The 24,398-nt window shown below is 44.3% G+C and overlaps 1 protein-coding gene across 1 annotated transcript; it reads right to left on the reverse strand.

Moving 5' to 3' along the window:
* Nucleotides 1-89: 89 nt before the first annotated feature.
* Nucleotides 90-14,604, reverse strand: sesn4 (sestrin 4). Its single transcript, XM_084332477.1, has 9 exons — nucleotides 14,415-14,604; nucleotides 6,744-6,941; nucleotides 5,582-5,764; nucleotides 5,114-5,359; nucleotides 4,486-4,600; nucleotides 4,199-4,323; nucleotides 3,200-3,366; nucleotides 2,879-3,023; nucleotides 90-2,359 (listed from the first exon to the last, which is right to left on the reverse strand). The coding sequence occupies exons 1-9, from the start codon at nucleotides 14,478-14,480 to the stop codon at nucleotides 2,270-2,272; spliced, it is 1,335 nt and encodes a 444-aa protein (XP_084188603.1). The 5' UTR covers nucleotides 14,481-14,604; the 3' UTR covers nucleotides 90-2,269.
* Nucleotides 14,605-24,398: the final 9,794 nt, after the last annotated feature.

Consider the following 24,398-nt stretch of genomic DNA (forward strand, 5'->3'; position numbering starts at 1 on the left):
TGTTCTGTTTAAGATGTCACTTCCGCCTTCACACTAAGGAATTTCAGATTCTGGGAACAGAAAACAAAAGACAAGACTTACTTGATATAACATCTTTATAGAAAACAGTCTTCACATTTCAAAAGATTTAATATTTTTTTCTTTTTCACTTTTCATTTTTTTTTTCTTTTTCTTTTTTAAGTTTGTTGTCCATTTATTTATGTGGTAAATTTGAACAACTGTAACATCCATCTGTGTCATAGGCTCTTGTTGAGTTGCTGGGGCTTGTAAGGAGGCTTAGAGAAACAGGCATTTATAGCTGTAATGAAGTCAAAAAGGTGTCGACAATGACACCTAAAAAAGAAAGGGCTGTAGTGCTTTCAGAGGATTCTCGTCTTCACAGGAAAAGCCACTTTGTAACACTGTCCAACAGGGATCTTTCATCGTAGTCACGTGGACCGCATGGTGTCAAGCCCACAGTCGTCATGTTCCTCCACTCAAGCACTGCTCCAGTCGGGTCTGAAGGCACCTGTCGTTATAGCGCCTTTATTTCTTATTGATATGCACGTTCATTTCTCCCGCTACGCTGTAGTTTCAAAACAGCTAGAACCTAAAGAGTGATCCTCCACACCACTGCATCGCAGATACTCGGGGGCAGCATGACAAGCAGACTCTGGCAGCAAACCCAGAGACAAGAGACCAAACAATCATATTACGCCAGAGTTTACAAAAAGACAAATAATAAAAAATAAATCAACAAGATACAATTTATTAAATTTTTTAGTTTAGTTTTTTTTTTTGCACATAGTTCCGCTTTGCAAGGTTATCGTACCATAGATCTTTCCGTGGTAAATCTGCATCCATACAGCTCTCCAAATACAATGTTGATAAAGAGCTTTTTCATAAATCTATATACCAATGTTGAATATTCAAATTTCAACATCAATTGACAACCAGTGCAGATCTACTTTTGGGCACATTTTTTTTCTTGTTGTAAAATACAGAGCAGTGCTGACCAGTCACCACACAATCCCCACCCAGACATCCTTCTGGCCACTAGAATCTAGTGCATCGCTGCAGTTTGGTGGATGGTTTGAGGTTTTCTAGACATTCAGTCTTGAGATGGAGACTCCTTCATTTGATCTCTGCCAAAGCACATCAATATAAAAACACTTGCTAATGGCTCAGCTTATTCTTCACTCTACATAACAGTTGACTGACCCCTTCCCTCTTCTTGCTTTAAATACCCTGCCGCCAATGTTTGGATAGTTGTAATTTGAATAGTTGAGCAAACATTTGTCTACCAAGTTCTTTTCTATGTCAACACTGGCCTGAAACCAGGGCAGGGCCTTTACATAACATTTAGCCAAAAAAAATATGTCTCACCCAAAAAGATAAGAATCAGTGTGGGGCACACAATTGGAGCCAAATTTGAAACTTGAGGGACAAGTCAGCCTCAAAAGCTGTCATACACCAAACAACAAGAAAAGACAGACCGACATACCATGGGTCTTCATCTCTACCACTGAGCTACCTTGCGTTATAAATATATAAAGTAAAAAAAAAAAAAGGTGCTTATTAAAAGAAACTATGGTTATGTGATACCTTCCAGCAGTGTCATCTTTGTGTTTGTTCTTGACCAGTATCCCTGTGTGAAATGTTAAAAGAACAACCGTCCATCAGCCTCCGTTTTAAAACACCTCCACCAACACTGACTTGGGATTGTCACAAAACTAGACCATGGCCAGGTCTCCCAATAACATTCATTCATTCCATACAAAAAAGGAGAAAAGGATAGTTGAAAATAGAAAAACAAAAAACAACAACGACGACGACAACTGAGAAACCAACAGAGGAGAGCATTGGTCACTAGTAACCAACCATCAACAACTTTCTGTCTTGCCACAGATTTAAGTCGGAACACAAAACAATATCAATACAAATTTTAAAATAACTATAGTAATAATTGCACATAACCATCGAGAGCCGAGATGTTCGATATGAGGATTCCACGATGCAGAAACTGAAGAGCGCGTGCGCAAGGGGGGGGGGGGGGGGGGAGATCATTTCAGGCGCTTTGGCAGATCTTCCACTGCAGCATCTGTGCCACAATACATCGTAGAATACAAACTCTCTTTTTTGAAATGGTAAGAATGAATTACGAAAAGAGCTCAAGTCTCCTCGACCGGCGGCCCGCGCTCTGAAGTTTCCATCCTCCTCTCATCTCGTAGCTTGGTCTCTCTCTGTACCGTTGGCCATCTTTGACGTCGTCTCACCTCTCCCGAGGCACCTAGGCGATCATGTACTGAGTAATGGCCCTCAGAGCGTACAGGAGCTCGGCCTGCAGCCGCGCCTCCATGATGAGCAGGTTCACGTGTATCTGAGGGAGGGAGGGAGGGGGAGAGAGAGAGAGAGAGAGAGAGAGAGAGAGAGAGAGAGAGAGATAATGTTTAAGGGAGCTTCAGATGTTACTAGAATTTAGAAAGAAAAATAAATGGATAGACCCGTCTGATTTTTGCCTTGTAAAATATATTTATAAAAAGGGGGAAGTCATTAAAAGGTGCTATGGATAACATTTTTATGTATAGTCATCTTTTTTTCATTTTTATATCAAATAATACATACAGAGCTTTTAGAAAGGTGTGGAATAAAAATATTGCTTTCCCGCCTCAGAAAATGATTGATGAATGTATCATAAAAAAAAAAGAGAGAATGTGCTGGTTCAAAATGAATGTTGTCGTTTACAAGATGCAGGCATTTCCCATTTGCCTATGTGGAATCCACCAGATTGGATAAATGACATGCTGGTGCTCTAGAGTGACATCTAGTCATCTAGTTATCTATAGCACCTTTAACTACAGTCAACAGCAGAAGTAGTTTAATGGTAGGGCCTTTTTACCCGCTCTGAGGGTTTGAGTGGCGTCCAGGACAGTGGATACACTGGAGTCTTGGTGGTGTCTGGGAAGCAGGCCACAGCCTTGATGTAGAGCTTCAAATCCCTCTCCAGCAACTGGTTCACCTCCCCATAATCATAATCATCATACCTGTAACCACACACACATTTAATAAATACAATTATGGAAACCCTAGGTATTCACAGTGAGTTATGTTAAATATATAGTTGCTATGACTACAGTACTTGTGGGAGTAGCATGCATTTCTCACATATTGTGTCCAATGAGTTTGTCAGAATTTGTTTAAGCTAGTGCCTTGGTCTCACCGAATTCCTAGAACACAGTGGATGTAATTCCAGATAGCCCTCTTTAGGTCGGGGCTGTGGGACGAGGGGAGGGCAGTCACACTCCGGAATCGGTCGTCCAGCAAGTGTCCGATGTCTGAATACAATCTATTGACCAAGGAGAACCCATGGTCCTCCCACGAATAGTCCTGCAGAATCAATACAACACATTCTCGGTCTGAGTTTAACGAGGTCATTCTGCATAAACAAGCAAGTTAACTTCAGGTCAGTTCCGGTACCAGAGACATTACGTTAAAGGACCACGAAATGAAGCAGCGAGACTACGAGAGATTATACAAAGCCATTTCAACAAGAGTGCCGACAGTGTGGAAAATAATTGCATTTAGAATGGGCAGGTGATAATAAAAAGCATTTAAGAGAAAAATAGAAAAAAAAAAAAAAAAAAAACATCACAAAACATTTAGTGCAGATTTAAAGAGGAAATATAACAGGAAGCAGACGAATTGCAATTATCAGCTGCAATTTTCACTCACAGAATTGATTTGGTGTTACTAGCCCTGCGACTTAAGTTAATCAATTACTGGCGGAGGTCTGAAAAGTATGCGTTGGTCATAAAACAACTAAAAAACAACAAGTTAAAAGACAACTGGACCGGGGCGCTCCAGTAGCACACCATAGCGCGCTGAGTCGCGAAGCGGACGTCCCGGGTTCGCTTCCCACACCCGGTGACCATTTGCTGCATGTCTTCCCTACTTCTCCTCCCGTTCTCCCTCTCCTCTATTGGTCCTGCGTGGCCAGAAAAAGCTGTAAAAATGCTAAAAGATTAAAAAATAAAAAATAAATAAAAGACAACTGGACCTCGTCGTGAAAAAGGGCCACTCGCAGACCCCGTGGACACACGACACCAGCCAACATCATACCAACATTCTACTCTACCGCTCGTACTGACGAGTGTACCGACACGCGGACACCCGACACCGTCCTGCGGGTGATTTATTCACACATGTGGCATTCTCTCACCTGCACTCTCAACACTTGGAAGTGGTCCTCCTCCCGACGGGCAAACTCCTGATAGCTGAAGTCAGGGTCTGTGACGAAGCGGGAGGGGTCCGCCAGGTACGTCATCTCCTCCTCCTCCTCCATGTCTGAGGGACACGAGGAAGGGAGAGGGTGTCACCGAATACACTTGATGATGAGTGAGAAGGTTCAACAATGGGTTTAACACCCCAGTATACAAAACATGGGGAGTGATATATATGTGTGCGTGTGCATTAAATGGCCCTGTGCCGATTTGCCCGGTAGGCTACCTGTGTGCTGGGGTGGCTGGGAGTGTAGAAGCCGCTCTCCTCTCCTGTCTTTGTCCTCCTGAGACGTCTGAATCCTCTCTTTCAGACACACCCTTTCATAGCTGGAGTCCAGAGACTGGCGAGGCAACAAAGAAAGGACTTTAGTTTAAAAAAAAAAATTGACTTGACCTCTCCCGCCCTTTGACCCTTTGCACATTTTCATTGTGCCACACAATTATTTCTAAATGTATTCAGGCTATCCTGTATTTTCTTTTTGTGCGCTATTCAATCGGAGCAGAATAAAAACGACGATTAATGGTTAAACTTGTGGAATTTACAGGGGTTATCAGGTTAGAAATGACATTACAACAAGTTTGAAACAACACCTTTAAAGACATAAACCCCTAACAACAATGTAAAAAGGATGGAATTTGAACAGGACATGTTGAGCAAACTCTTGCTCCTGAATCAGATGAATCCAACAGAGGGGTGTGAACACTGAATATCTGTGGTGAATTCTCTTTAGTTTTAACCATGCACAAGCTCAACACAATTACAATCCATACACAAACCAACGAGCAAACCAGGAAGGTGGTATCGCGCCGGTCGCTGCACAAATACAAAAAAAAAAGAGCATCTGAATCGTTACCCGTCGTCGTGGGACGTGGTCTGAGGGGGCAGTGAAGGACAGGGGCATGTTGGTATTGCCGTTGGCAGCGTCTGAGTGGCAGTAGCTCGGTGGGGTGCCGTTGGGGGCTTTGGGGAGGGGGCCGAGGTCAGCGCCCGTGCCAGAGCCAAACACGAAGCTGCACAGGGAGTGGCAGTGGGCCAGGAGCACGACCGCCTGCACCAGCTCTGCCAGCGACCAGCACTGTTCCCCCGTCTTCAGCAGCGTCTTGGGGGGGGCGACAGAGAGCACAGGACAGACCTCTGGGTCAGACAACTACCAGAAGCAAGGACATCAGGAAGCCACAGACATAAAAAATAAAAATAAACACCCAAACACATATGATAATGGCCATTATCTCCGTGAATTACAGAGAACGGTATTCTAGACCAAGAACATTGAGGTTCTTATGTTGTTCCTCGGCATGTTATGCCGGGCACTGGGCCGTACCTGGATGTGTGAGCAGGCGGTGAGCCAGGGTTGGTGGGCCAGCACCTTGTTGATGTGGTCGAGGTGGCGGAGGCGCGGGGGGGCTGCCTCCAGACCCTGTAGCCACAGAGGGTCCCCCCCCACCCTCAGAAACTGGGCCGAGTGAAGGGACACTAGGTAACTACAGTGGTGCCGTGCTGCAGCCTGGACAGTGTGAGACACGGAGGTGGAGAAAACGTCATCAATCAACTGACATTAACCGCTGTTTCATTTAACATGCATCGCATTTCCTAGGGATTTGGGCAAACATGCAAGCGCCAGTATTATTATAGGGGAGAGAGGGGGGGGGGGAGGGGCAGCAGCCAACAGGAAACCTTCTCTCAAGAGTTTAAAAAAAAAATATCACCATAGGATTGATGTTGTTATTTTCACGTGGTAAATCCTGAAATCCAGACTTTTGGAAAATGAAAATATCCGTGTGGCAGCATTGCCAATCTGTACTACTGACAAATACAGTATATACCTCAGGTGAACATCTATGTTCACCTGGGGCATAGATGTTCATCCGAGGCATACAGGTGCAGCTCGATAAATTAGAATATCGCGGAAAAGTTATTTTATTTCAGTAATTCAATTAAAAAAAAAAAAACTATCGTAGATTATAGATTCATTACACACAGAGTGAAATATTTCAAGCCTTTATTTGTTTTAATTTGGATGATTATTACAGATCATGAAAGCCCAAAATCCTGTATCACCAATACAAAATAAAAAAATTTAACATTTTTCTTTTGTATATAGAAATGTCAGCCTTCTGAAAAGTATGTTCATGTATGTTCACTCAGTACTTGGTTGGGGCTCCTTTTGCACAAATGACTGCATCAATCAATACAGCTAAATATATAGACTTTTCCACGATATTCTAATTTGTTGAGCTGCACCTGTATATGTTCACCTGCCGGGGCATAGATGTTCACCTGAGGCATATACTGTATATTCACCTGAGGCATATATGTTCACCTGAGTCATACATGTTCACCTGAATCATATATGTTCACCTGAGGGCCCGTCTGTGTTGTTGACTTCCTCCAACGTGGAAGGAATTACTGGACAGGTGGTGGATTGTACTAATCTGTGTGTGTGTGTGCGTGTGACAGAAAGCTTATGCTGCCAGTACACTGACCATGATGGCGATGTAGTGGCGGTACTGAAGGGGCAGGGGGCCGTCCATGTGCAGGATGTAGTGCTGTGTGCGGAGGAAGCTGTCCAAGTACTGGGGGTGCGAGGCCATCTGCTGGGACACGGCGTCCACGCTGCCCCTGCTGACCAGGGCCTTCATGAACAGCAGCGACGCCCGCTCCTTCTCGGCACCCACCATCACCTGGACACACGGCAGGGAAGGGAGGGGGGGTGAGAAGGTGGTTACAAAAAAAAAAAAAAAAAAAAAAAAAAAAAAAAATAGTGATCTTTGAAAAGCAGACAAGCGGGACGAAACTTTTATAAAGCCAATATTGGGGTCAATGTGCAAACGGTGTGAGATTACCAGTGGTGGAAGAAGTACACAGTTCCTTTACTTAAGTAAAAGTAGAAATATCCAGATAAATTAGTACTCTGGTAAAAGTCATCTAAAGTAACAGTATGTAGTAGTGATGCACCGATGTGAAAATTGTGGCCGATACCGATAAGCGATATTAATATTGCTGTTCTGGCCGATACCGATATTTACCTATGTCTCTGTATAGAAAACACTTATTTTTTTTAATTTAAGACCAAAACATGTTAAATAATAAATTAAAAGATATTTAATATCGGCCCGATACCGACGTGTAATTAAAAAAAAAAAAAAAAAAAAAAAGGGGGACCATATCGGCCGATGTTATATCGGCAGCCGATATATCATGCACCACTAACAGTATGCATTCTACACAATGTTTGTGTATTCCAGTGTTTGGGAGCATTCAAACCTCGATCCATTGACCTCTGAAGGTTATGTTAAAGTAGTATGTGGTCCAGTTATGCTGCTCTGATTAAAGGTTATGTTAAAGTGGTATGTAAATGGCTGCATTTATATAGCGCTTTTATCCAAAGCGCTTTACAATTTGTTACTCACGCCGTCGTATGTGGTCCAGTTATGCTCTTGAAGTTGACAGGCTGAAAGTATATAATCTTCATAAACCTTTGCCATGTTTTCTATGCCAAAATCTATTCCTTCAAAGTAACTAGTAACTGATGGGTTCAGATAAATGTAGTGAAGTAAAAGTATAAAGTTCCCTAAAATGAAAATACTCACGTAAAGTACAAGTAGCTCGAAATTGTACTTAAGTACATTACTTCAGTAAAAATACTTTCCACCACTGCAGATTACTGCTAGGTATGAGCGTCTACAGCCAGTGTGTGTGGACAGGGCTGGGAATCTGACGTCAAACAAACCCTCTGGAGAAACAGCAGCAGTGATGCTGTAATAACTGAACTACAGGCTAGGGAAAGCATTCCTCACATTATTTTCTCTTCAAAAACAAACAAACAAGGCTACTCGACAGGGCCCCCCCCCCCCCCCCCCCCCCCCCGAGAGGTACGCGTTTACGTGCACGGCATACTCCAATAACTGGGAATAATCAGGTTATGGCAATCATTTATTTGACTCACACGGTGGCTACAGGACGCCCAGACACATTCACACCACACAGTGGACAACACTGCAGTCCTGCAGGCGTACAGTAGATGCACCGAGAAGGATTAGTTATTAGGCTAACATATGCAACGCATTGAGAAGTGAACCTGAACATTGAACCTGGGCCTTCGCACACTAAAACAATAAGTAGCTTAACATCCAACCAATAACGGGGGGGGGGGGGGGGGAGGATATGCCAAGATTCTGCTAATCAAAACAGGGAGGAACCATAGATGGAAAGAAGTGAGCAAGAGAGCAGAAGATAAAAGGGGGCTTTAGGAGGAGGCCTCGCAGAGGAGTTGGGAGACCAAACAGGCGAACGGAGGAGGAGTGATTCGGCTGAAGAGGCCGCGGCCAAGAGAAACAGACCCATGCAGAGAGGGGGAGAAGCTGGCCTGCCCTCATACTAGGCAAAGCCATTTATTACCTCGCCCACTCTTGTACAATGGCCTCTAGGAAAAAGGTGTTGGGAGTCGGGACCACAGCCACAGGTTAGGACCCCGTCTCCCGCCGGGTGAAATGCGAGAGCGAGGCCCGTCTGTCCAGAAGCCAAGCGGTTCACTTCGGAAAAAGCAAAGCGCTATAGAGCCGCTGGCAGACAATTTCCTTTTAGCAGCACATATTACTATCTAGGATTATTACGGGCCTCTTCAGCTTATGTCAGAGCTAGCTGTGGGGAACGGTGACTGCCTGGCCAGGCTTGTTACTTAATTCTAGCCTGTCCAGCTCTTTGGCAAATGGCACTGTGTTTATCAGGCTGGTAGCACCGTGTGGTATTTCACTTCTTACTGCAGTGGGTGATTCTGCAGGAGGCTCCACCTCTCGCCCTATATAGAACTCAGGCTGACATGTAGTTACATACATGACGGCACACAGATATAAACATACAAAAATAAATCAAAAACACTTCAGTTATTTAACTACAGTACATCGCCCATATATAGGCCAATAATGGTGTTTTGATTTTTTTTTTGGGGGGTGAAAAGAAGGAGGGAAAAGGTGAGTCGGGGGCATGTAGAGTGAGACATGGTCAGACCATGACCCACTTTACTCTGTCAATGAACATGAGAACTGCTCTCTCTCTCCGGAGCCTTTAGTGCACAGCTGTCTGGCAATCAAAGACCTACTATAGGCAAGAGTGCACTCAAAGAAGTGTGTCTAAACAAGCATTGCCGATTATTAGTGGCCTCATAATTTCACATAAGGGAATTAACAGTACAGGCCTGTATTGTAGCGATGAATGCTTTTATAGAACAAATCATGTCTTCTTCGGTCTTAATTATTTCAACATGGAAGCATGCGTGGTCCGTTGCCAGCATTTCAAAAGCCATGATGTTGTGGTGTGCGGCTATGACTTAAGACTGATACGGCAGGATATTAAAGTTGGAATGACGAGTAGTACTGCATCCCAGATCGAACACCAATCCCAACAAGAACCCTGCCTGCGGCTCGATTCCCCCACACTGTAAATATATCACATTTCAGTACGAATCGACAACCAGGCGACACACCCACCTGGCGTCTGACCCAGAAAAACATCCATCCAGCAGCACAAATGAAAAGACAAATAAAGAGACAAAAACATGCAGCAACTCTAGTCTAGTGGTTCCCAAACGCAGGGACCCCCAGATAGAGCCACGCTGGCTGCTGCTACGGTTCCCCGTTCTATGAGATTCTATCCCAGGGACTCCCATCCCATCTTTTAGATTAGATTCAAATGTATTGTCATTATACAGCACAAGTACAGTACAACAAAATGAAGTTTGGCATCCAACCAGAGTGCAAATGTAACAGTAAAGTACAAGAAAAGAGTGTAGTGGCGGCCGGGTAGTGCAGCGGACTAAGCGTCTGTCTACCACTGCAGAGACACTGGTATCGAATCCAGCTGTCAGCGGTGCCTCCGGCTTGGCCAGTCGTCATACTGACACAATTGGCAGTGTCAGCGGGAGGGAAGCCGGTGGGTGGTAATCTGGTCGCTGTAAACAGCGACTCCTACAGGTCGGTCAGGGCGCCTGCACAGCGAGGAAGGGATCTGGGTGAGGTAGTGTGCTCTCCCACCCACGTGTTACACTCACCCAATGAGAGTCCTCGCTGTCAGGTGAAAAGAGGCTGCTGGCTGTCTCCTATGTATCGGAGGAAGCATGTGATAGACTTCAGGGCTCCGTAGACCGGCAAGTAGGGGGCAAATGCGCACAACGACCAGGAAGGGGAGAGGGGAATTGGCATAATGACTAAATTGGGATGGGAGAAAAAATACAAGAAAATAGGAGGAGAAAAAGTGGATAAAAAAAAAGAGTGTAGTGCTAATCAGATATATACAGAGTTGTAATATTAATATGTACAGTGATACAAGTTAAAGACAGTATGGTAGTAGTCATACTGGCCAGCAGCGTAACTAGTAAGAGTAGGTAAGGGATATGTACAGATATAGATAGGCTAGTATCTACAGATAGCATCTACAGATAGCTAGATATAAAAAGGAGATTTGGGGAGATTTTAGCAATTTAGCCCAAAATTACATAAGTGTGGGTGGGGAGATAACAATGGATGAAGTGAAGCGTGAATAGTCAGTGAATAGTCATTCTTTCATTGGGTTAACTTCTACTGAATTAAATAGCCTAGCAATTTTTGCTAGGGACCCCTTCAGGTCCCAGAACCCCACTTTGGGAACCACAGCTACTAGTCTATAGCCTATAGGTCATCAAATCATCAGTCCGTCACCATATGACTGACAAATTGCCTTACGTCAAAACATCAGTCTTGCATCATAGGTAGAAATTGCATCATTTCCAGTAGAAATTCGGCTATGAGGAGAAAAGTGGGTAATAAAGGGTAAATGCCGTGGCAACAACTACCGCCTGACTGTACAACCTAAGAGATTAACTTCACTGTAACATCAATATCTGACCAGATGGAAGTAGAAAATAAACATCAACAGCTTTAAAGCCCAGTAACATGTCTGGACATGAAATTAGTTGAGATAGAAACAGGAACTACAGTTCTTTTGAGCAGTTCTCACAGCAGGAAATGACACATCCTGCAGTCTATACTAAATCTGCTGACAGTTCACCACAGTAAATTCCCAAACATTTCAAACCTCTAAAAGATATTCAGGTTTTTCTAAATAATCCAAATGATCTCACAGCACAGACGGAATTAGAAAGGCGCAGAATATTCTAGAAAAAAAACTATAAAAAAAAGTTTGCGATACTAGCCTCTCAATGAAAGAAGGACTGAAAATGAATATTCGCCATGCCACAAAAGTAGCCCCCTCCACAGCAAATATGCATTTTCATACGAAACGACATCCACAGATAATGATCAGTAACACGAGCGAGTAATGCTCAGACAAGTAGGCTATTATACCTAGCCAACCCATTGCATTCCCGAGCGGCGAGCACAGACCCGGTAAGTTAGCCAACTACAGAAAGCGTGACTTCTGTTGGGCATTTGTTCAGCCGAGTACTCCAGGTGTCACCCATTTAAAAAGCAAATGTCATCAGAATTTGAGGAAACTTGTAGGACATTTTGTCACATTAATAATCAGTCAATATCAAATACTCAGAGCCTCAACTCATGTAGCTGAATAAAAAAGGCTATATTATGCCAAAAACCTATATATATTATGTTATGGTATGATGACTAGGCTGGAATGATGATGATAGAGCAATGCTGAATTCAATTAGTCTATTCACACAGACCTGCTGTAAAAAGAAATTCACATGAGGTCTGCTGTTGTGGAAAAACAAAACATACTGCAGATCATTTGACATGCAAAACAACTGGCAAGTACGCAGCAGTCAGATAATCTGCCTCCACAGCACAGGAGGTCATTCATTTGTTTATTGATCAGAGCCAAATCCAAGGCAGCAATGCAATGCAGGAGAAGTGTCAACAAGAAACAAAAGACAAAGACAGGCTTTGGTAAACGGGCATATAGCCTAAACAAAACCAAAAAAAACTGCAGTCCTGCATGTGAACGAATATGAACGGTATAGTGCGTCTGTGCGTGATCAGAGAACAAAGAACTGGAAAAACGATGGCAGCAGTCTTCCAAGGGTAAATGTGTCCGTGTGAGGGAGGGGATCATAGGAGGGAGAGAGTAGGGGGCTGCAATGAGAAAAGAGGGGGGGGGGCAGGGGGCGGGCTGCAGGAGGAGGAGAGGGATATTCAATCTGCATTCCATACTTATCATGCACCAGTGTCCTGCCGGCCTTAACTCACACGTCCCCCCCTTCACTGGGAACACAAGCACTGGCTCTGCAACCTGAACTCGGGGAGAAGCGCAAAACAACCAGCTGCAGCGCAGCGGAAAGGGCAGAGACAATCACACAAACAAACCACCAGGTCGAAACCACCAAGGAACAATACTGCACCTCTTGCAAAATCACAGCCGACAGGTAGAGCGAGGCGATGTGGCACAGAGGGGGCATACACTGTCCCCGACACATCACAATAACAACATCACTTCTAACCAGCCTCCTCCATGAATAGACCAGAGGCATGTCGGCTCTTCATATCAATGTCATGTGCTCAGAAGAACGCTTGGATGCCTGTCATTTATCCTCTGTGGTTCAATAGGAATGAGCAAAAACTTTAAATTGGGTAACCTGGGATCTACGAGGGTCCTTTTTAATCTGTATGCCTATTTGTCTGAGCACAAAGGACATAGGGTGACATTAACAGTAAACTCCAGTTTCACCCAATAGGCTAACATTATATATCAGATTTATTTGTTTGTGTCATTTTCTTTTCATATGACACACTGATGAGGGGATGGTTAGCCTGTCCATCTTTTGACAGCATGAGCCAAAACGTGACCCCCTATATGACTACATGCCAATCAGGATATTAATGCCATTAAAAATGAATGGCAACCAAACAGTAAGCAGCTATGCACACAATAATATAAACGGGGAATATAAGCAATGGCCAGTGCTTCCTTTACATTCCTGGCTGCTCACATTCCTCCCCCTGTTGTTCCATTTCTAGATGCTGGATTGCAGCAAACATGTCTTTGGTCGTACTCAAAAGGGCGCCCCCTCTCTGTTGCAAAAGGGACGGCACTAGATAGAAGAGAAAAACAACTTTGATTGGCAGTCCAGTGCACCCAACATCACTGCACAATAAAGTATAGAATGTTATGGGAGAAATGAATCACACAGCCGTCATCAGACGGTGTGTCAAAACGTTTACATCGATGTATTCTTTCCAACCATGCACAACATTGTAATTAATGCCAGAGTGCATTCCTTCACAAGCAAACAGCTCCACGACATGACAGAGACTTTTCTCAGCCTAAGTAAATCTTCAGATGATGTCATCAGCCTCGCATTCTCCCCCACTGCAGCCAGGTAACCTAACGTTGGGTATTATATATATTTATATCTATTGTGTCTCGCGAACATGAAATCGGATCAACATAAAATGCAACACCACGGGACAATCAGTTAAAAAGACAAGAAGGGGAAAATAATTAGCACATCTAAAGCAAACCCTTGCACATCCACACACAATGTAAGAAGAACTAATGGTCGTTAAGTTCATTAACGTTACACCGAAAAGATAACGTTAATCAAATTATAACATGACGTGATCGCAGCGCAAATGTCGGAACGAAAATCGCAATCATCATCTAGAACATTACTAGTTTTTACAACCATGTCGTTGGTGTTACCAGCTTTATGTGACGGTGGTGGTGATGGATGACCATTGTTGGAAATGTATAAACTAGAAAGCTATAGCACGGTAACGTCACGGTTAACTAACATTAACTAGAATAACGTACCACTTTATTAATAAAGTCATCTAACAGTTAGTTAGCAGCTTAGCTCACTCCGTCCTCAAGTTGAATGATAAGCTATGTTAGCAGGTTAGCCAGATCAAAGCTAGGTCAGAGAGAAGTTGCTTAGAAAAAACAAGTTTAGTTATTAAAACTAACAGTTAACGTTAAGACACCTAAGCAGTTAAACAAAGACAAGCAGGATTTCGATCACGTTCTCTGGTTATAGGGACAACAAGCACTTTTGAAAGGGAAGAAATCACCACCAGCCCGAATGAATGAACGTCAGTCATCATGACTTGTTAACCAAAGTTAGTTAGCCCCCTACGTTAGCTAGTTTCATTTTTTTTGACATCGTATATCCTCGTTTTATTAAGTTAATAACAGCTTGATCACGTTACCTGTTTTTGGACTCGCTGGCATTGGCTTCCGAGGGGGTAGTCCATTTTATTCGTACAGATGATCATTTTCTAAAAAAAATAAAGTATGCTAGTTGTTCATGGATGCGGTTCTTCTGTCTTTCTTGGTGTCTTCCTACTAGCCAGCTAACAAAGGCACAGCGAAGCCCCCACCAGCAGCACCAGCACACACAGCAGCTCCTCGCCAGCAGCCACTGCCAGGACTAGACGGCGCAGCTGACAGCTCCAGTAACAGTATCAGCCAACCCGAGCACAGGGGGGGCGGGGTCAGAGAACAGAGGGTTGTCCAAATGCTAATGAACATCTGCGAACAGGCCACAGTCAGAGAAACAAAAACAGCATAGCAGCAAGTCAAAGGTTCTGGTTACCACAAACAACATGACTGCAGAGTCAGTGCATGCATACTTCATTTCAGGATGGTTTTATGTTCCCTGCTAGTTGGTCTTTTAAAGTTAATCCAGCTGATAATATACACATTATTAATATTATTAACCAGATACCACTGACTGTGACTGATGATTAGTCCTCGTCTTGGCCTGCATCTAATTCATACGATCCCCTGGTTTCTTTGGTTTGGTAAAAACATTTATCATTCAAAGAAAACTTTGGTTTGAGACTAGTTGTAGGACAATCTCCACATGACAAAGGTACTATGTGTATAATGAGCCTGAGCCTCTGAGACGAAATTATTCCATTTAGGCCTCAGGCTGAAAAAGATCTAGCCCTAAAGATCTAGGGTGTCATGTAAATAAATATCCCAAGTCACATGTTAAGTAATGCCAGGTGTACAACAGGACCTAGAGTGAAAACAAAAAAATTATATCTTATGCAACCTACACTTCCAAAATGTAACAGCAAGAAGCTGTATTCCCAGTAGTTTTCAAATCCTTACTGCTGCAATAAACAACCATTGACCGCAGTCTTCCTTGCCATGTGATGTCCACCAATGATGACTTGTTTGATCAACCGTCTGACCCAATTGTTACATCCTGTATAGACTTATTCAGCCCACTCTTGTCATATGCTAATGATTGGGGCTTTGTTTCAGTATCAGAAATCTGGGTATTGACATTTGATTGCATTATATCAGAATGTTGTTGCTGTCAAGATGACACTAACATGCCTACTTACAGTAGCCCAGTTTCCTCAGCCAGACCCTTATACTATCTCCCTTGTGCAAGATCAACAACAGATATATTAATTAGGGATAACGTGTTGTTTTCATTGTAGCAACTAATACCATGACGTTTACTGTAAGCCGTTCCCCTACCTCTTAAATTATTCAATCTAAAGATTTCATACATTTGTAATATAATAATTCATGTCCCTGTGGATGAAAGAGGCTCTCGTTGTAAGGAACACATCTCAAAGTGGTGCTTTTGCCTCATTAGAAACATCATGCCTGTGTTATCTGTACTATAGCAGGGTTGGGCAGTCCAATTTCAAGTCAATCAATTCAAAATGTAAATAGGAATTGTTTTTTATTCACTGACGATGACGCGTTCATTCTCACCTATTTGTCAATAAATTGAATGGATTTAGATTCAGATTCAGATTATTTTATTGTTACAGGTTTCTAAATGTACATACATTCAGAAAAACGTGAGATGCTTGTTTTTCCCGGCTCCTCAACCGTATCTGTAAACATAGTATACACAACATATATTCTATCTATACAAACTATAATTATAAGCTATAACTATAAATATAAACTATAACTATGAACTAAATAAGCTATAAATAAACTATAAACTTTAAATTATGAACTAAAACTATAAACTATAAAACTGAACATAATACACAACGTATATTCTATCTATACAACAAACTATGCTATGCTAACTCTATAAATAAGCTATAAACTATAGACTATAAACTAAAACTATAAACTAAACTATAGACTAAACATAATACACAATGTATATTCTATCTATACAACAAACTATGCTATTGTAACGGAGGTACCACATGTCTATCCACAGTCACGATGGACAGTGTAGTGAAGTGACTGTGGACGTTAAGCAGTACTGCAAGTAAACTCACTCCCCAGAGGCATTCCAGACCCATTACCAAGAAGTGAATTCACCTCTTGGTCTAGTGGTCTGTGATGCTGCCCGCGGCGCGGGAGACCGGGGTTCAACTCCCACTCAGGGCATGTCAAAAAAGACCGGTTTCAGTGGTGCCGTGACCCGGATGCCCTGGGTGGAGTGAGATTAGGGGGGTGAGTGTAACAGAGGTACCGCGTGTCTATCCACAGTCACGATGGACAGTGTAGTGAAGTGACTGTGGACGTTAAGCGGTACTGCAAGTAAACTCACTCCCCAGAGGCATCCAGACCCATTACCAATAAATGAATTCACAACCGCTGAACGAATTTTGTTGGATTTTGTCACCATCGACAGGCAACAAATAAGCCTTCAATTCGATATATATTGTATTACAAAATATGCACACCCGAGCCACTAGAGGTGGCCAAAGTGCCGGTGGGCAAATCGTCCTCAAAAGGGCCCACATGTGGAAAACGTGAAACAATAAACCTCCACTAAGGGAGTTTATGTGCCGTAGTGGGCAAAGAAAGTTCCAAAAGAAACACAACCATAAAAGGCTCAGCCTCTATAAAACAAAGTGTAGAATAAAGCCAGTAGCCCAAAACAAGAATGGCTACAAATAAAGGCTAAATTCTGAGTAGGGCAGAGATCAGCACTACACTTCAATATGACAAGCGAGACCAGAAGGATAGCCAACACTAGGAAATGAAAAAGCAGTTGACACAGCGAGATTCAAACTTAAATAGACTCAGCCTTTCCAGGCACAGGCACAGCTGCACTGAATCAGGTGCAATCAAGCCCACACACCTGCCGACCCATGAGGCAATTAACCACAGAGACCAGTGATTGACAGGAAGACGAAATAAGGCAAAAACCATGACAATAATGGGACATGGGACAATCTTCTCTTTACTAAATATTTTAAAAAATCTAAATTTGAAAGAAAACCCACTTCCTGAATTTATTGAACTTAAAGTGAGCTGAGCACAACCCCCTTAACATTGGTAAAAACACATAGTCACAGCTCCATCCTAAACTTGCCACAAATACTGGAGTTAATCAGCCACCAATGAATAGGATAGTGAGATACATAGTCACTTATTGTGGACCCAGGCAGTTCCAGTGGGAGAGAGGACTAATAGGACATAACACAATACAGTAGAAGTCTAATGGGCATAAAAACACCCTCAGCACTGTGACAGATCCAAGTGACAAATAACCGTTGTTGCGTTCAATGCTACACTAAAAGCACTGCTGCCAGTGTATTTTGAAAGTGTTTACAAATATACACTTGAGACAGAATGAAGTGGCTGTTGGGGGGGGGGGGGGGGGGGGTGATACGACTCAGCCCTTTATTAGATTAACGTACAAAAACACCATGTGATACATACTTGGCGGACCAGGCAGAGCCGGTCAAAACCAGAGAGCTCGTCTAAAAGGATCAGAAGAAAATCAGGCCGGTTTCCCCAGAAGGGCTGAAACGCTAAAAGTCGTAACATTGTCTAAAACAATGTTCTCAAAGTATATACGTAAATACTCCCATATACGTAAATACAGTCGATTTACCATTTGATACATATAGTGTCTAAAAAAAGGAATTGTTCCTCAGATACTGTTTTATATCACAATGACCAAACTTCTCTGGAAACAAGTGACACATGGCAGTTTTACACCCACGGATACAGAGTGTTGCGAAGGAGGTATTGTGGTCACCTGTGTGTGTGTGTGTGTGTGTGTGTGTGTGTATGTGTATGTGTCTGCCTCAGCCATAACTCCTACAGTTCTGATCCAATTAGGATGAAACTGTGCACAGGATTCTGAAATATATCAAGGAATAATGAAGCCTCACCTAAGGTTGCCAACTCTTCCAGGTAATCAACTCTCTGGCAGCAGTTTATGGACATGACCGAGTGAACCTCATATTGTAGTTGTGCATTCAAATCCTTTTCCCCCAGCAAATCTCTATAGTTACATCATTATTGTGCTGTTAAAACAGTCTGTATGTTTGCAGGTTAAGTATTTAATGGTCACTATTGCCAATTTGGCCCCTGTCATCTTGTTATAAACCAGGAAATGCCAGCATGTAATGCACATATTATAAGTGAATACATCTAGTGATCTTTGCACAAAAACTCTTAGTTACAACTAATCTCTTAGTTACAACAAAATTGTGTTAGCTAAGCAGTGTTGCGCTTATATGTGAAATATTTACAATGTTCGCTACCAAATGAGTACATTCTACAGGCCCACTGTCAGTCTGACAGTCTCCAGGGAAGGAGAAATTCCAACCCGGGAGATAGTTACTTTTTTTTCTTCTTTTTTTCTTTTTTTACTTGCTTTAAAAGGGAAATACAAATACTTGTGATGATTTAAGAGACTAATCACAGCTGTAGAAGTAGAATTGGATGTGGCAAATTATCAGGTGTGGAGCCCGGTTCATAAACAGAGACGTCCCAGTGGTTAGGCGAGTGAGTGGTGAGTGTGTCACGCTGTTAAGACAGCGATTCCAAAGTTGAAGGACATGTATGACAGGAGCGGAGGTTAATTCCAGTGAAGTGTCTTGCCTCATTCATAGCAGGAGTTGAATAATAAAAAAATGTCATACTGTAGACGGTGAAGAGCAGGGCCGGACTGGGGAAATAATTCATACCGGGAGATATAGCGCGAAATATAGCCCCAATCAGGCCACTTTTTAAGCGGGGGGTCTGGGGGTCCCCCACCAGGAAAATTTTTGTTACAAAGACTTAATTTCCTGCATTCTGGTGAATTTGAGTGCATGTGAATCACAAACTAATGAGCCAACAATTGCTTAGTACAATGTACTGTTATGGACCTCAAATAAAACTGTTGTGGCACTAGCAATGCTACTCTCTCCACCTTCAAAAAGAAAAAAGCAAGAGCACAACATATTTTTCAATTTACTATTATAATACAGTTAACCACTCTCTCCTGTAAGGGCCTTTCTTTTTCTTGTCTGTTTTATCCCTCTCTCCTCCACCCTTTCTCTTTCTTCCACTGTCCATCTTGACATCAATGTTAATTGACTTTCGCTCTACTCTACTGTATCTCTCCCGAGTCCCACACTACCTGGCTCATTGCCTGGCTGTTATTCTGCATCTGAGTGCCGTCTGCCATTCCATTTGCCGCCTCCGCTGTCAATCAGTTGTATCGCCTGGTTCCGCCTCCACCAATCACAAGCGGCAGCACGGCTCCATTGTGTGTGTGTGTGATCCGTGTGAGGGAGAGAGAGTCAGATAGTTCTCCAACTCTGTGGCAGACAGTGAAATCCTGGTTGTTCCCCACCCACCTAGGTTATCTAACTATCGCGCCGCGCCGCCGCCACAACTAGAAACAATCGCCTAGCAAAAAAAAATAAAAAAAATTATAATAATTTTTTTTTTTTTTTTTTTTTTTTATCTGTGCAGGCCAGGCCACCGGGAAAACTCCCGGTGCTCCCGATGGCCAGTCCGGGCCTGGTGAAGAGGAAGGGAGAGAGGACTGTCCCCTGTGGGGCCCCGGTGTTGCTGACCAGTCTGTCCGACACACATATATGATGTTTCACTACTGTAACTGAGGGGTTACAAAACCCTGACTGTATTAAAGATTGTGATAGATTAAACCACTATTACATATTATTATTATTACTTGCCAGACAGTACAGTTATTATGGCAGACACTCAATAGACGGCACGGTGATAAAGAGATATCATTTACAGTATTTTATTATTAAGCAGATATACAACTGATAATTACTGGGTCGCTCTTTTATGGCGAATGATATTAGAATGTCAGAGTATCAAAGTCAGTGGGAAGGAATAATTCCTAGGCTAAGTATCCTAGACCGGGACGCTGCATGGCGTGAGATGGCGATATAGGGGGGCAAACGAGGGTATAGCTGGAGACTGGTGATTTCCTCCCACAGAGTAGTAAGCTCCAGAGGAATGAAGAATAGACGGATACTCCGGCTGGTCACTTGAAGAAAGGGGGTTCTCATACGGATCCGGTCCTTGTAATCCAAGTGCTCGGTAGCAGGGTAATAGCTGTAATCCAATGCCCGATAGCAATGATGATAGCCAGCCAGCTTCGTCCTCGAAGCTAGCCCGATGTAGATCTTCAGGGTAGTTAAATCCAAACGACAATGGTATTAACGATGCTCTTCTCCACGGTACTACGTTTCCACAAGTCACTATAATCCACCAATAATGGTTCTACAATATCAAGGTAGTATCTAAAGAGCTACTAGTTATCCGTAACGATACGCCGCGGTAGGTTCCAATGCTCACATGTCCAATAGTTCTGCTGCTAGGTTCACCTCGTGTTCTGATACTAATTACGTTAAGTCCACACACACTTGCTAAGGTTCACACTAGTTACTAAACGAACAAACTGCTTGTTAATGCTGCACACCGAACGAACTGCTGTAATGACGAACTCTTTACTTCACGTTAGGTTAGGTCGAACTGCGTTAACGTTAGATTCACACTAAAAGACGAACTGCTGCTGTTTGCGCCTTCCACAATATATACTTAGAGTGCTTTCTAGGGCGCAACCGAATCTCTTGTCCGGAATCAATGCGCTGGCCAAGGGCATGTCTCAACTTGTCCAGACTCGTCTTTGAACTTGTCTGAGGGGCGCGATTCTTGGCGCCGCCAGTGTCAAGGGCGTTATCCAATGAGGAAAGCGAATAATGCTATGATTCAAACGGAGGCTTAAAGGGATATAGCTTATATATATAAATAATATACAAGTTATATAAAACAATAAAACGTAGATTCTCAGTGTTAATCTGGCCCTTCAGAACAACTACAGTATGATGTACTACCCTTGCCCCTTTATTTGGGTTCCAAATAATCTCTCTACATAATAAGCTGATCAAGGCTGAAACATAACATGTTTCTTGAAGACAAACAGTTATTTGAAGCTTCAGTCGAAGCGTCATTCTGTTGTTCACCTATATGCCAATACATATGCAAAATGTTCCTTACAGGTTGAAACAGGTCATTCATACACACCAAGCCCAGGGGTAAATGTTGACACATCTTTGCCAAGGAACCATCTTGAAACACAGAACTTTGCTGTGTAAAATATGAGAACAAAACAAGGTAAGCGAGACAGAAGGCACATTATTCTTGCGACATATGATTCTTCCTCAAAGAGTTATAATGTGCCCTGGTATGACATCAAACTTATGAATTCAACAGGAACCTCAAGTTCTGGGCCAGATGCATCACCATGGTGGCCTCCTGGTTTAACGTCACTACTGTTCCACAGTGCCTCCAAATATCAGACCGTCCACTTGTTGGATGGGGAGGAAGTGAAGGAACTGACCCTGGCTGTGCAGTGCACTGTGGGAAAGGCCAGGAGGACTGAATGATGTCAATCCAGGGGGGCCACCAGAGCAACACATCACCCCTCCCTTGTGGTCAGATTTGGAGCAACTTGGCTCAGTGTGACACAGAATGGGACTTTCTGAAAATCTTTCCCCTTACTTTAGATGCATTCCGAAGGGAATTGGCCTATAGATGGGGCCATTACATACTCTTCTGCCCTATATTGGACAGGAAGGTGCAACATATTAGATTAGATTCTAATTTGTTGTCATCATACAGCACAAGTACAGTATAACGAAAATAAATTGGCATCTAACCGGAGTGCAAACCTAACCTAACCTAAGTGAAGTGCAATAACAATATACATTGTACAAGTGATTAAACTGAATCACTTCAGTAATAATGCTAATCTTACATATGTACAGTGTTATAGTATTATTATGTACAGTGATAATAAATACACTATGGTAGTAAGCCATACTGGCCAGTGGAATAACTAGTAGAGTAGGTACTGTAAGAGTAGGTAAGGGACATATTACAGATATACATTACATCTAGTATATACAGTATATACAGGTATGTAAACAGTAGTATAATGCTGGTATAATCAGACAGGTGTGGATAAATATATATATGGTAAATACAAATATATATACAGTATATTGTAGCGCTGAGATAAAGGAGTCGGAGGCGGTGTATCGAAATTGAACCTAATTCCTTTATTCATCAGCAACATAACAACATGTCAACGTAGTCGAATCGATAGATAGAATGAATGACCGTGGCAGGAAGTGCCACACACAATATCGTCCGGGGGGAACTACTATTCCCAACAACAGTTCTGTGTGAATTATGTACAGTCACTACACAAGCCCCCCCAGAATTCACCCATAGTCAAAATCCCCCCGGCGTGGGGGAACAATTGCCCGGCCTCGGCGCGTGCGGAAAACCGGGGGCAGGGAGGGCGGAGCGGCGTAAGTGCTTGCGCCCTCCACGACACCCGGGGGCACGAAGCGGCCTCGGCGAGCGCGGAAAACCGGGGGCGGAGAGGGGGAAGTGTCGCAAGCGCCCGTACCCTCTCCGACACCCGGGGGCACTGGCATCGGTGAGGCTGCCGGTGGCTCCGCGGGAGGCGGATCCCGGGGCAACGGCGGACGACCCCTGCGGGGGGGAAGGGCCAACTCCAAAGGTTGGGAAACGTCCACGTGAGCGGGCTTGATCCTGTCTATTGACATGGTCTCCGTCCTACCGCCCATGTCGACCATGAGGTCCTTATCACCGTGTCGTAGGACCCTAAACGAGCCATCGTAAGGGGGGCGTAGGGGCCCACGGTGCGCGTCGTGGCGAACAAAAACGTACTCCGCCGTGTGCAGGCTGTGCGGCACCCGGGAAACGGGGGTACCATGCTGCGACGTGGGAATCGGGGCGAAGGTCTGAGCAGCTTCCCGCAGGGTGGAACGTTGGCTGGCCGCGGACCAAGGGGTTGTCGCGTCCGTAATAAAATCCCCCGGGACGCGCAAATGTCTGGCCGTATAACAGCTCCGCGGACGAGGACTGCAGGTCTTCTTTGGGGGCACTCCTAAGCCCGAGCATGACCCACGGCAGCTTATCCACCCAGTTGCCGTCCGTCAGCCCTGCGCGCAGCGCTGCCTTCATGGACCGGTGGAAACGTTCGCATAGCCCGTTGGCCTGAGGGTGGTACGCGGTGGTACGGTGCAGCTTAACCCCCAGGCCGCTGGCGACCGCGTTCCAGAGCTCCGAGGTGAACTGCGAGCCCCGGTCGGAGGAGAGGTCGGACGGGGTGCCGAAACGTGCAACCCACGTGCTGATAAAGGTGCGGGCCATGTCGGAAGAAGATGTCGAGGCGAGGGGAACGGCTTCCGGCCATCGGGTGGTCCTGTCCACCATAGTGAACAGGTAGGTAAACCCGTGAGAGGAAGGAAGCGGGCCCACGAGGTCAACGTTGACATGGTCGAATCTCCTCTCGGGAACTACGAATGTCACAAGCGGGGCCTTGGTATGTCGGTGCACTTTAGCCCGTTGGCAGGACACACACGCGTCGACCCAGGTCATCACGTCTTTCTTCAGCCCTCGCCACACAAATTTCTGTGACACCAACCTGCTCGAAGGCTTCCTACCGGGGTGAGACAGGTCGTGCACCGCCTCGAAAGCCCGCCTGCGCCAGCCTATAGGGACCAGCGGCCGGGGGTGCCCGGTGGAGAGGTCACAGAGCAGGGACACGCCCGAGCCGCCAATCGCGACGTCCCTGAGGCGCAGACTGGTATCCGCTGTCCTGAGGGCCTGGATGTCGTGGTCGGAGGCCTGTTCCGAGCCCATGGCAACGTAGTCGAGGCCCAGTTGCACAGCGCCGATGACGACCCTGGATAGCCAGTCTAACCACGGTTCAGCCACCTTGGACATGGAGAACGTGAGGGGTTTGCTGGGGGTCAGCTGACGGCTGAAAAACGCCAGCGGTTGCCAGGCGCCGTCAACGTACTGTTCATGAACCGCGCCCACCGCGTAGTCTGACGCGTCGTGGTAATGGCGACCGGGGCCCCCGGTGACGGGTGAGCCAACATAGTGGCATC

Source organism: Notolepis coatsorum (genome assembly GCF_963971535.1).
Source record: "Notolepis coatsorum genome assembly, chromosome: 16".
In the NCBI taxonomy this organism is placed as follows: domain Eukaryota; kingdom Metazoa; phylum Chordata; class Actinopteri; order Aulopiformes; family Paralepididae; genus Notolepis; species Notolepis coatsorum.

Coding starts and splice junctions, on each gene's coding strand:
- sesn4 (XM_084332477.1), bottom strand. CDS start 14,480: ATGATCATCTGTACGAATAAAATGGACTACCCCCTCGGAAGCCAATGC. Junction 4,601..5,113: donor ACCACGTCCCACGACGACGG/GTAACGATTCAG, acceptor TTGCCTCGCCAG/TCTCTGGACTCCAGCTATGA. Junction 3,367..4,198: donor TCCAAGTGTTGAGAGTGCAG/GTGAGAGAATGC, acceptor TTGATTCTGCAG/GACTATTCGTGGGAGGACCA.